The 13,289-nt window shown below is 53.2% G+C and overlaps 1 protein-coding gene across 10 annotated transcripts in view; it reads right to left on the bottom strand.

Moving 5' to 3' along the window:
* The window catches only part of ANK1 (ankyrin 1), a 54,117-nt gene that overhangs the window by 24,157 nt on the left and 16,671 nt on the right, over nucleotides 1-13,289 (bottom strand). For 9 of the 10 annotated variants that reach the window (XM_064400293.1, XM_064400292.1, XM_064400291.1 and 6 more), the window contains 4 exons: nucleotides 5,688-5,789; nucleotides 1,928-2,026; nucleotides 882-980; nucleotides 89-187 (listed from right to left, as the gene is read on the bottom strand). In XM_064400293.1, coding sequence (XP_064256363.1) covers nucleotides 89-187; nucleotides 882-980; nucleotides 1,928-2,026; nucleotides 5,688-5,789 — 399 coding nt within the window. Of the gene's footprint in view, nucleotides 1-88; nucleotides 188-881; nucleotides 981-1,927; nucleotides 2,027-5,687; nucleotides 5,790-13,002; nucleotides 13,127-13,289 lie in introns of those variants that run through there. The other variant, XM_064400297.1, reaches the window with a different exon arrangement.

Below are 13,289 nucleotides of genomic sequence, written 5' to 3'. Positions count from 1 at the left end.
GAGAGAATCCAGGAGCCATGGCAGGACCCGGCACATCCCTCAGCAGCCCCCACAAGCAGGGCCATAGGTTCCTCCCCAAGGATCTCACCTCTGTGGCTACATTCTGGTTGGCTCCGTTTTCCAGCAAGAACTTCACAACTTCCAGGTGGTTCTCCTGCGCTGCCATGTAGAGAGGTGTGAAGCCTTTCTGCAAACACAGGGCCATGAACATCAACACAACTCTTCCTTGTGTTTCTTGAGTTCTTTGAAGACCTATACCCGCATCAAAACCCACTCTCCCAGATCAGTGAACAGGGGCAGAAGCATCCATTGAGGGTGTGAAAAAGAAAAAAAAAATGGCAATTGTGGAACAATCACAGAGAGATGGAGCCCAAGGGTGCACATATCCAGAAAAAAAAAGTGCTTTGTAAGAGTCAACTGACAGGAGACACTGCTGGCATTGTCCCTAGCTTCAGGGACAACTCTCTCATCAGGAAAATGTGAAGATCTTTCAGCCCTACCAGGCCCAAGGAAGAGAGAGTGAAGGAAGCACAGTGTGTTTAACTGGAGGTGTTGCTGGAGATCTCAAAGCCTTGCCAGGGAGGCATCAGCCATGAGTCCTCCCAGGATAAGTTCAGCATGCCTGTATGTGTTGACAGGGACTCCCTCAACACCGCAGAGACCCCACAGGTGTCCCCAAGTGCCTCAAGCCTCCCTCCACACCATTTGCACACTCGTCTCTTTCCAGGAGTCTGGCAGAGCACTCCTTGCTCCTGAACAAGACTAGAGGGAAATTGCAAAGGGCTGCTGAAACGCCCATGCTGGGCACAGTTCCCACCACGAGGACACCACCACCACCACACAGGGTGGGTGCCTTCCTCTTCCAGACCAGCTCACCCTACCTGGGACTGCGCATTGACGTTGGCCCCGTAGTTCACCAGCTCCCGGACCACGTCCTGCTGTCCAGCCAAGGCAGCGATGTGCAGGGCTGTGTTTCCCTTCTGAAAGACACCACAGAGCAGTCCTCAGGGGCTGAAGCAACCCAGGATGCCAGGGAAAGGTTTGCCTGACATGCTAACAGGCATGCAAGCAGAGCAGCTGGCCAGGAAAACCTTTAGAAGGCCACGCAGCTCTCACTCCGTGCTCCATCCCTGCTGTAAACCAGCCACCCTTCCCATCTGCTGGCCAGGGAAGAGAGTGATTTCATCTCTCCCGTGAGGTTACTGGCAGCAGAAGCTGTGTGCACTGTCAGGTGCTGTGCATCTTCAGCACGGAGGGATGAGGATGGGGGAGCTGAGCTGGCAGTCTTCAGGCAAAACTGCAGCGTGCACCCCGCCAGCCAAGGCAGGCCAGCAGACACAGGGGATGATGAGCAGGCTGGAAAATGCACACGCAGGCTCTTCCCACTCGTGCCTTTGGGTGGTGTGGCAGAATGCCAGACTCTGCTCTGTGTCCAGAGCCCTGTGAGGTGGCAGCTGAGGCCTCCTCCTGTTCTCACAGCCCTCCAGCCCGTGCTGGAGGCTGCTCATTTGCCAGCCCTGCCTGCTTGTGTTGTCTTGCTTGTCATCAAGAGAAAACCACACCTGCTGTGGTGGTGCACGAGAGAACAATATGTTATTTGCAGAGCAGCAGAGCTCTCCAGGCTTGTGACAGTGGTACCAAGGCCATCTCAGGGCTGGAACATGCAGGGGCTAGGGGAGGAGATGCTGGTAAGGCAGGACGAGCCCATGCTGTGGTTTATTTTACTCCTCTCTGAAGTTCTTTTATTTATGAAGAGATGCCAAGCCTGTGCTAAAACCAGAGCCTGGTGCTAGTGCCCAGCCCAGCAGCACTGCCACAGGCACAGTCCCCCTGGGGGCTGACAGCAAACAGCATGATCCCTGCTCAGCTGCTGTGCCTGGCAGCAAAGGCAGTGTGCAGAGCTGTGGCCAGACTTCCCTGTCCTCACCTTGGTCGTTGTCTCCAAAACGATCTCCTTGTGCAGCAGCTCCACCACCATTTTGACATGGCCCTCCTTGGAGGCCAGGTGCAAGGCGTTCAGCCCATTCTGCAGGAAGCAAAGGTGGGAGAAGGGAATTACAGCCATCACCTGGGCATGGATCTTCTGTGGAGCACCTACTCTGAGCTCCTGTGCAGGCAGGACTGTGGGCACTTGGCCCATGCTGGAGAAAGTCCAGGCTGGCGGGGGCAGGAGTGACTGCCCTGTCCTTGAGCACTGACATCCAGCACACAGCCAAGGTGCCACAAACAGCTCCGTGCTGCCAGGAGAACTCCACACAACGGAATGCTGGGTTGCTGGCTAATGCTGGAGGTTTCTCCACGAGCAAAACGTGCAGCCCACGTAGGCAGTTTCCTACAGATGGGTGGTACCACAGCTCAGTGTTGATGTGCTTGAGGCACAGGAGCTGCTCCAGTCCTCCCTGCCCATGGCACATCCCTGGTGTCAGCTCAAGTGACTTTCCATGGGGTGCCCCTCCTCACAGTCAGGTTTTTCACACCTAAAGCACAGAGCTGAGCTTTGTGCACAGTCCAGAGCAAGGATGCTCCACCACTGCTGTGTAGGTGCACATACAAACCACAAACTTCACCATTTACACAGACAGATGTGCAGTGAGAAGCCCTGCTTCAGGCAATGATTTTATCAAGCAGCAGCCCAATTTAATTCACAGTATTTTGTGAGCCTCCAGGCCAGAATTTGGCTTCTCCCTGGCTTTCAGACTGTGCCCACCAGTACCTTGTCCTGCAGCCCGTGGTGGGCTTTGTTCCCCCAGAGCTCAGCTGCAGCAAAGAGTGTAGAGAGATGTTGGCTGTGTCACTGTTAGGCTCTACCAGTTCAAATAAATTCCCAAAAAGCTCAGGTGACTTCTCAGGAGCATCTCTGCATCTGCCCCAGTTTAGCTTTTTCCTTTTTTGCCTTTTTCCTACACGTGGAACCTGAAGAGCAGAGGACTGGCCAATGCCCCTTGATCCTCCCCAGGCTGTCAGAAGGAGGGGTGCCAGGTCAGACAGCATCCTCGAGGCTGCTAAGAGCTTCTGCTCTGTTATTTCTGACACCCCCTTCCACTTCCCAGATGTGAACAAAAGGGCTGAGATATTTGCTAGAAAATAGATTAAATACCTGCAGGCATTTTCAGCTGTCCCTTTTTCTCCTTGTTCCTCACTTCTCCCAGGTGGATGTGCTAAGTTTACTCACCCCTACACAGTGTTGTTGCATGGCACCTGCTCCTGCCCAAGTGCTCCACCTTCCCATCATGTGTTTCAACTCCTGACTGGAAGGTCACTTCACAGAAATGCTTCATCCCCACCTAAATATTGGCAGGGGAGCAGAAAATGCCCAGGGAGGCTCAGTTCCAGCCCTCAACACTCCAGTTAAACTCAAAACTGCTTTAAGAGTGTTAGACTACAAAAAGGTTTTCCACTCTTTCTCAGTCAAAGCACCAGCTGCCCTGAAGAGTCACAGATTCTTTTGCTCAACTCTGATTACAGCACAAAGAGCAAAAATCTAAAAAACCCACAGGCTTCCTCACCACACCAGCTCCAGAGTTCTATCAAGCCTCAAGCACAAAAGGTCTGCTTCCAAGGGGAAATGAAGTGGGAGTGCTGTAATGCCCCCAGAGCAGTGCCACTGAAAGGAAATGCTCCTCAGCCATGTCTGGCTGCACTGAGTCCATCTTCTCTGGCCAAGCCCTGTTTCTTTGCAAAGACACAGCTACAAACCCATACAGATAATCACTGACACCCTCACCTCACAAGTTGTATAAGTGGCCACAGACATGCAAGATTTTTCTCAGCTACATTCACATAACCAGCAAGTGGAGAGCAAGACCACAGATGCTCCCCTCAGACCATAATCCTTCTATGCAAAGGACTCATAAATAACCTTTTGAATGCTATAAATATGCAATGAACCATTAACCTGTAACAAATAGTTGTGCAAGAAGCACAGAAGATTGTTTCCACTGATGGCCCACCGGTATTTCTGCTCCAGGAGCAATACTGGCTGTTTTGCACATTTGCTTTGGCTTGACAGCTCATCCGACCCAAAACTGCCACAGGGTGTGCATCATTTGAAAGGTGCTGCATTTCCCTCACTAAATAATTCCCAGAAATCCCAGCCACTAGCAATCAATGTGACAAATGTTACCCTACAGAATAACACAGAGACTTCACACACAGCCTGTCCCAAAGCAGGGACTGCCCCTCAGGGCTGGCCACCTCAACAAAGACCATCTCCTGGGCACCCACGTGCCATCACGGTGCTGTTCCCAGCTGGTGAGAGTCCTGGCAGCAATGTGCACTCATCCTCAGTCCTCCAGCTCCTCGTGGATGAGATGGGACCATGCTGGAGTTTGACACACGAAAGGTGCACGATGGAGACACTGATGCAGCAATGGAGGAGGTGAAATCAGTGGATGAAGATCAGATGGCATGTCAAGGTCTCTGAACTTGAGCAAGAATACAGGACTTGTGGGATAGGTCTGACCACATATATCCCTCTTTATTCTATACAGGACATGTGAGGTTGGACCTTTCCCACAGGTCTGATATTCCTCAGAAGGAAACCCCAAAGTGCCATCTAACCTCAGGGAGATGGCAGGAACCAGTGCAAAGACATCACTGAGAGAAGAGTCTCGTACTGCTGTAGCCATTGTCTTTCCATCAAAGTGTTAAATACCCTCACCAGCACCAGAAATCTGGTTGGAAACAGGACTTGAAGCTAGTCAGTGGAGACAGCTGATGGCAGACCTTCTCTTTGGTGAAGAAGGAGTTCAAAGCCATCATCTTTAGCTCGTGGATGAGTCACCCTGTTGTAATTCTTTACAGAGCCCTCTCCAGAACCCCACACCCCTCTGGGCTAGAGGATCAGTGGATGTAGAAATCCTGCCTCTCCTCTTGGGGTGAGTGAATATCCACGGTGCACTCTGCTTGCCCTGGGGGAAGTGTCCCCGGTGACTGCCCTGGCTGCTGCAGCACAAATCAGGCCTGAGCTTCACCTGCTTTGGGGACCTGATACTGGAACAGATGAGCGTGCCTTGGTGCTACCTGCTGAGTCAGCCTCCCCAGCAGCACTGCCCCAGAAAGCAGGGACAGCACACGGCCTGTCTGCTCCCCCTGCTCAGCCTGAGCCCCCTGAATCTGTCCCTGCAGCATCTGCCCCAGTTCAGGCTCAGCCACTTGCATTTGGCAGCCACACAGATACAGAATGTTCTGATGATGATGTGCAAACAATTCCTCGGCGCCCGCAGCTCTTTGCTCCTGTACAAACCTATTTCTGTGCAGGATGAGGAGGGCTCCTCCTGCCCCTCACCTCCCAAACCACCACAACTGGCATTTTGCAAACATTCACTGCGTGTGATAAACTGCAACCTCTAGGAATCCAAAAGCCTCAGCACTGCAGGCAAGGGGAATAAAGCCCACGAGCCATTTCTGTGATGCTCCAGCCACTGTGCTACCCTTCACAGCTCTGCTCTGGCCTCTGAGAAGCAGCTGAGCTTTTCCCAGTTGTCCCATTTTCTTGTCACACTAAAGGAGCCCTCTCTGCTTACCTGTTAATGCGTCCTTTCCTCTGCTCCAGCCAGTACACCCTGATCTTTATGACTATTGCTGCCCTCCTGGCCCCAAAGACAACTGCTCCAGGTCTGCCCTCTGGTCAGCCCCATTTTCAATGAACTAGAGATGGTACCAGAAGCCCTGTGTGTTTCACCTACCTGGTTACAGGTGTTAATATCTACCCCATTCCTGAGGTGATCCAAGGCTTTGTCCAGGTTCCCAGATCTTGCAGCTCTCAAGAAACTGGTTGCAGCATCAGCCTTGGGGACAAAAAGAAAAAGCATGAAAACTCAGAGCCCCCTTGTTCTCCCCCACCACCAGCACTGGGTCAGCTCTTCACTCAGCTGCAGAGAACACAACTACACAGACCAGAAAAGGCAGAGGCCAGGAAAGTCACAGTGGGAACTGCAGGGACAGGTGGAGGTGCCCCAAATCAGACAGGAAAAAGAAGGGCTGGGACCTGGACTTAAAATGAAGAGCATCCAGACAATGGGGCAGAAGGTTCTGCAGCTCATCCCATCACACTGTGGGGACAGCAGGGGACAGCTCTTGCCACCACGACAGCCTCCCTTGGCCCAGGAAACCCCTCTGTGCCTGGGCTGAGGAGCTGCACTGATGGAGCTGTAGTGAGCCCACCCCTACCCTCCTCCAGGAGCCATCAGCACTGAGCTTGGGTGTGCTGGCACCAGGGACACCAGCCCCAGCTGAGCCCCTGACAGCTGTGAAAGTCACAACTCTCCTTTTTGGCAGTGCTCCCCTGCCACACCACAGCCAGCCCAGGCGAGGCACAGCAATACTTTCAGCAACACCACTCAGCAGTGTGAGGCAGCAAATGGAGACAATGGCATGGCTCACTAGAAGCTGGAGAACAGGGTGGAAATGCAGTGATGTGGGTCTGGGCGTCTGGGGGCTTGAACTGGTGGCTGGAGCTGGCATGTGCCTGCTTGGGCCAGCCCAAAGGGCTCTCTGCAGCCAAGAGCCACACGACATCCGTGGCATGGGTGCAGGACACACTCCTCTGTCTTCAGCTCCAAGAGAAAATCAGAGCCCTGCTTGTTCCACTCACACCAGGACTGACCAAGGGACCTCCTGTGCCAGGACAGCTTCTGTTCTGCCACCCCAAGCCATCCTGTGTTGCCCACAGAGGAGCATCCAGGATTGGGAAGCTCCTGGGCAGGAGCTGGAAGCAACAAAAGCACTGGAGGCACATTGGGGAGGATGATGCACCACACAGCTTCAGGGCTCCTCTCTTCCCTTCTCTTTGCAGTCTCAGACGTTTGAATTGGGACTTTGGAGCAGCACAACTCAGATGCCTCCTGGTCTCCTCCATCTGCCTCCCCCAGCTCATCCTTTCTGACTGAGAAAGGCAGCCGTGCCCTGGGCCCTGCTGGAGCTCACAGACAGGGTGAGGAGGAGCCCGCAGAGCTCAGGCCAGGCTACCAGCACGCTGGCAAGGTGCCATGGCCCCTGTGGGGCAGCCCATGGGTCAGAAGGACAGCTGGTGGAGGGCAGCACCACGGTGCAAGGGGAACACGTGCTGGTCTCATGACCCCCTGCTCCAGCTGGCTCTGCTTGCTTCCAGCTCAGAGGAGAGGGGAGAGCCCCCAGATTCACAGGGGGCTGTGGCTTTGGAAGGCTGTGGATGCAGAGGAGACACGGCAGCTCAGTGCTCTGCTCACACAGAAGGATCAGCCACAGGAGGCAACACCAGCGCTGTGCTTAGAAGTGCACATTCACGCTCTGTGCTGTCTGGGGTCCAGTGAGGAAACACTGACAGCTTCGAGCAACAGGCTGAATGCAAAGAGCTTTTCCAACTCCAGACACTGCTAGAAGCCTCTGCTTCTCAGGTCAGGATCGACGACAAGGCAGCAAACCCTTGGAAAATCCAAGCACAGCTCAGGCAGGCTCTGTCATCCACGGGACACACATGGAGCTCTGAAGATTAAATGGTAAATTCTACCTGGCCCTGCAGCAAAGGGGCTCCCAAAGCCCCAGCACGCCCAGCAGCAGAGACTAGAAGCAGAAAGCAAGCAGAAAAGCAAAGCAGAGGTCTCTGTGGGCATGAAGGAGAAGTGTGTTGAATACTCACAGCCACGTCTGGACCGGACCTGCCCTTTCGTGCTGCCATAGCCCGGCACTTCGGCTGAAACCTGAGCCCGGTGTCCCCTCTCTCCCTCCTTGGTTATCTACTCCCCAGCTTTGAGAGAGCCAGTAAGTTACATTGCATTCTATCTAAAAATACAGGCTCCGTCCTCCCTCCAATGCAGACCCTGCAGGGATCGCCAACTGCTAATGGAATTTGTTCATTTTCCCTCCATTATTGTGTCAGACAGGATATTTAATACCAAGCCACCTCCGGAAAGCAAATGAGTGCTGCCAAGCGCAGGGAGGGGGTCAGAGCTGCAGGTACCACCTCGGGAGCAGCAGAGGAAAAGCAGCCCCACAGATATGCCCAAGGAGCCTGGCAGCTCACAGGTAACTCCTGCCACACAGGAGAGGGGTTGGGGGTCCCTCCTGACCCTCTGGGTGCTGGAGTGTGTCAGAGGTGCTGCCTTTTGCTCCCCAAGCTCAGCATGTACCTTCCAGAGATGCACAGACATCAGACAGCAGCAACCCGAGCACACATTTCCACCAGAGAGGATGGAACAGCTCGGCTCAGGTGGTAAAAGCAGATCCACAGTCATATTGTCCCCGTGATGTCAGCCTGCAGGGTGGGACTGCCTGCCTACTGCTCAGGGCAGGCTGCTCCCCAGGAAATGGAAGCACAGGTCACTGCCATCTCCTGAACTTCAGCAAAGGGAGCACGGACAGCAAGAAGTGCAGGGACCCCGTGAACACGAGGAGATGTGCACGTGGAGAAGACACACACACACATCCCAGTCAGCACCATCCCAGCTCAGCCAGCCACAGACACACACGGTGCAGTCGTCACCACCCTCCCACAAGCACAAAGCTCAGCACAGCCCTGCCTCACTCACTCCCTGTGTGCCCCAGGACACAGCAACTGCTGCCAGCTGCAGAAACTGCCTCTGCTCTTTTTCCTTTATTTGGAGTTTGCAGAGTTGCTTTCCAATTCTCCTTTTCCTTCCCAGCAATTCTCCAGGAAGGAGATATTCCAGGGGAGAAAATAAGCTGCCTCACTTGCTGTTGTGTACCTCTTGCACTCTTAGGTGGCTGCTAAACCCTACACAGGCATCATGCTCTACAGACATCCAAGCTGTGAAGTGTCAGGAGGCTGCTGCCAGCAATTCTATAAGAGAGAAGCCTCAGATCAGGACTTTGTTAAGTGCTCCAAGACCTTCTAAAGTCGAAAACTTAGGAGAGCACATCAGACTGTGCTTCTCCTCTCCTTCCCTTTCTTTTCCTCCAGGAAAAATCTCCCATTGTCTGCTGACAATCTAAATTTTCCCTTTCCCTCTGTCCTGGTTTCAGAGTCAATTTATTCTCATGAAACCCTCTCCTGGCCCTGAGGAGAGGCTTCTTGTGTTCCTTTTCCCAGGTGTCCTCCTTCTCTCACAGCAACAATGCCATTAGTGCCTGGAGCCACATGAGCCCATTGCATTGTGCCACCAAGCAAAGGGGAAGTCAGACCAGAGGCTCAGGCTGCATTTCAAGGGCTGCAGTGAGATGTTTGTAAGCCTGCTGTGTCTCTGGTCACAGAGTCCTGCTCTAATCTCTTCTGGCAGCTCCTGCTCTCACTCACACCCAGGGAGGAGCTCCCACAAGCTCCTGCTGCTCATCACTGATAACAAAAGGGAGGGTCCCAGCATTGCCTGCTCCTGTTAAAAGTGGCCACACTTGGCAGGAGCCCGCTCTGGATGAGCTGCTAAATGCTGCAAGTAGATGTTTTCCAAGCACAAATGAGTGCAGGGGCTTGTGCTGATCCCACAGTGTTTTCTGGGACACAAAGACAGTCAAGAAGCAGCTCCCCACACTGCTCCAGCCTGGCACACACGCCTCCTGCTGCACTGCCCTCTTTACCCTGCCTGCCCACTTGTCTCTTCAGCCAAGCTGACACACGCTCATGGAGCAGCAGGCAGGAGGTCCAGCAAGGAAACACCAGAAGCTGGGCAGCACACAGCAACCAACAGCCAAAGAACCCCAGGGCTGGCAGTGAGATGCAAACCCTGATCCTGGCACCAAGCCATTATTGCTGTGGGCATCCTGTCTAGATGCTGTGGAAAGGTCCAGCTCACATCTCAGAGGTCATCCAGTTACTTCCAGCTACTAGTGCAAGTGTCTGGAACCTAAAGTCAGCACTGCCAGCTGAGGATGTGTGATAAACCCTTGCCAAGGACAACAGCCCTTGCCATTTGCTTGGACATTTCCTTGGTTGTGTCCAACAGTGGGCATGATCCTCACCTTTGAGGCATTATTTCCAGCAGAAACACCAAAACCTCACCTCAGTGTAGTGGTTTGCTTTTAACTGTCCAACCTAGGAATGTGTCTGGAGCCAGTGCTCGTTTGGAGCTCTCCATCTTGCCAGAGATCAGCTACACAATTCTGCAGGTGATAACCCCAGTCCTTTCTCATCAGATGAGAAGAATTTGTCAGTCCTCAAAACACACTAAAAGAGCTGCTAGGATTAAGAGCAGTTAGGGGTAACACCTAGGGTCCCCACAGGATAATCAGGGAAGATAGAGATTCAACTCCAAGTGCTCAGAAACAGAAGCCAGGCTGTCTCTCTCACAGGAGCTCTCTCCTTTCTGTATTCACAGAAACTGGACGCTCTCAATGGGCCCTGCAGCAGGAACAAAACCTACTGGCAGCTTTCTGCCTTCTGAGCAGAAGGCAGCATTCAGCAGAACACAGCATCTCCAGAGAGGCCACAGCAGCAAAGCCTCAGGCAGTCAGCCAGCAGAACACGGAGAACAGGCAGAGACTGCAAACCCAGGAGAAAGAGAAAAGCAAAAGCATTGCGAGAATTCATCTGATGAAAGGATCAACCCAGTTGCTTAAATTCTATTCTTTCATCATCCTCACCCCTATCCACACGACCCAAGACAGATAAATCCATATGCTCGAGTTCCTTCCTCCCATCATCCTCACCTCTGCCCACATGAGTTAGCACAGGTCTGCAGATCTTAACAGCAACCATGATGAGAGTCAAGGCACAAGAAGTCATCTCTGGAAGGCATCTGCCAAGTGAGTTTGTTCTCATTTCATGCACCAGCCTGAGTAAACCCTTTGTCCATGCCCATTTCTGCTTGGTGGAGATTTCACAACAGCCCCAAAGCAGGTAGCACAGGGGCTGATGGCTGCTACACCCAGCAGAGATCCCCAGAGCAGGATCCAGATGCAAAAGGGAGCTCAACCACCTTGCAGCAGGTGAATCAGAGCATGCAGGAAGTGAAAGATCTGTTTATTTGTGCAAAGGATAGAGGTGGAGAAGAATTTGACACCACTGGCAAGGGAGAAATCCCAAAGAAGGAGGGAAGGAAGGGCCCTGTCAGGTTTGTGGGAAGGGAAGCAACCTGTCAATTAGCATTTCTCCAGTGCTGAAGAGAGGGCAAGCTTTCCAGTGCCAGCATCAGACTGGCCTCTCCAGCATGCACAATCCCCCACCATTACATAATCATGAGTAATGGGATTTTGGAAAGCCCATTTTTGTGCACTCTTAACAGGAGAGGTGGTTCTGGACTCTCACTGGTGGCACAGGTCAGGGTAAAGGTTAACTCAGTCCCTGCTGAGCATTTCCAGGTACAGACATCTGCATTGCCATTCGATCCTTCCTTCCCCACTCACGGCTCCCCTGTGCTGCCTGCTTCAGCTGGAACGGGCTCAGAGCTGTGAGGAGGGCAGATATCACAAACAGCTTAATCTGCACAGAGCCAGGCAGCCAGGAGATGCCCCTGCAGAGCAGCCTGATCTTTCTGATAAGGATCCCCTGGAGGGATCACAGCCTGCAGCTCTGAGAAAGCCTGCAGGACCTGCCTGCTGCCTAATGGATTTTCTAAGTAACACGTTCAAGATCTTGTTCTGTCCTTTGCAAACTACCACTTTGCCTCTGAAGTGCAGTGCTGGGTGTCCAGCAGCAGTGGAGAGTGAAGCAGAGGCTGGTCCAGAGAGCTGAGCAGGAAAAGGAGACCAGAACATCTTTCACACAGAGTGAAAGCCAGGCAAGAATTAACACAGCTCCTGCTCCTGCCAGCTGAGGCCACGCACACCCAGGGGAAAGCTGTCACTCTCCTTTGATGTTAGCAGGAGCCTCTGCTCTCTGCATATCCTGAAAAAGAAAAGCTATTTTTACCTCATCAAAAAATATATAGACTGTGACTGAAGACAATACATGAGAGCTCTGCTCAGGCACTACACCTCTTCTAATAACATAACAACATTTACAGCTGCCAAGAGAGATGCAGCAGCAGCAGAGCAATGGCTTTGTCTCTCCTCCTTTCCTGGTGCACTGCCTTTTTTGGACCCTGACATGGTTCAGGCAGGTCTGTGCAATAAACACTGGGGGGCTGAGAGGGCTCTAGCATGCTGACAGTGCAAGGGGGGATCAGAGACATGCTCTGAGCCTGCCTGGTGTCAGCCTGGGACTAAGACACAGCTTCTGGACCAGCCTCAACCTGACCTGGGCTCTGTCAGTGCCCTCATGCTCAGGTGAGGTGCTGAGTCCAGACCATACTACCAGGATCTGCCCTGGTGCCCTGTGGAGAAGCTTCCTTTTCTTTCCCAGTGGTGCTTATGAGCTGTTCCTGATTTCTGCAGCCTGCTCTGACTCATTCCCTGCCTCTCCTCCTGCAGGACTAGCCCACACCTGCTTTGCCTGCATGAACAGAAGTGCTTAGGAGGGGGTTTTCTGCTGGGGTCTGCATGCTGGTGGTGTCACAGCACAGTCCTTGTGCTGTGGCTACCACAGATTTACTGTCTAGAGCCTTAGGCCAGGCTTGCCTGGCCAGCACGTGGGGCGCAGCCTCTGGAAGCCATGCAGGGAAGAAAGCACTGACAGAAAAGCACCAGAAGCACAGGCCTGGTAATACATCTCTGCCAGCAGACCCCTGGGGAGGACATGCAAGCAAAGCCCTTGCAGCACAGCCACCTGCTCCAAGCAGAGCCAGCACAGTGCTGTGCTGAGAGAGAAACATCCTCCTGTGCACCTGGCCCGGGGCAGAAAGGTGACAACACAGGAATCAACATTTACCACCACAACACTGCAAAAAAAAACAACACCTGGGGCACCTCCCTTCTCCCAGTAAAGCAGTGGTGAGAAGGACAAGGCAAATGCAGCACAGAGGGACCTGGTTTCAATGCCAGGCACTGCCACTGGCTCCAAGGATGACCTAAGAAGGGCAGCAAACCCTTCCTGCTGGCCTGAGGTCCATCTAGCAGCAACTCTTTGGGGAGAAGAGGCATTATCTTTGGACTGAAGTTCATATTACCAGCCAGAATACACCTAAACTCCCTCATGTAAAGCAGCTGACCTGATTCCTCTCCTCTTTTGCTGCCCAGCCATGCCCAGGTACTCACCCTCAGGTAATGCATGCATGTCATCGCTGCAGGAGGAGGTCAGCTCACCCTGCTCAGCCAGGGTCTGCAGCTCTGATCAGCCCACTTCTGCTGAATGCTGCAGCCAAACCAAGCAGGAGCGGGCTGGAAGGGGTTTATCAGCAGCTGGACTGCACCCTATCAGCACTCACACACCTGCCTGCAAGCCAGCACAACAAGGAAGCTCCTGTCTGGAGGCTGGAGATTATGGGTCCTCCTACGTCAGGAGCTTGGGGAGAGCTGCCAGGCTGGGCACGGTGTTTAGTGAA

Source organism: Passer domesticus, chromosome 28, assembly GCF_036417665.1.
Source record: "Passer domesticus isolate bPasDom1 chromosome 28, bPasDom1.hap1, whole genome shotgun sequence".
In the NCBI taxonomy this organism is placed as follows: Eukaryota; Metazoa; Chordata; class Aves; order Passeriformes; family Passeridae; genus Passer; species Passer domesticus.
The sequence above is the reverse complement of the archived record's forward strand: the minus strand, read 5'-3'. Positions and strand labels throughout refer to the sequence as shown.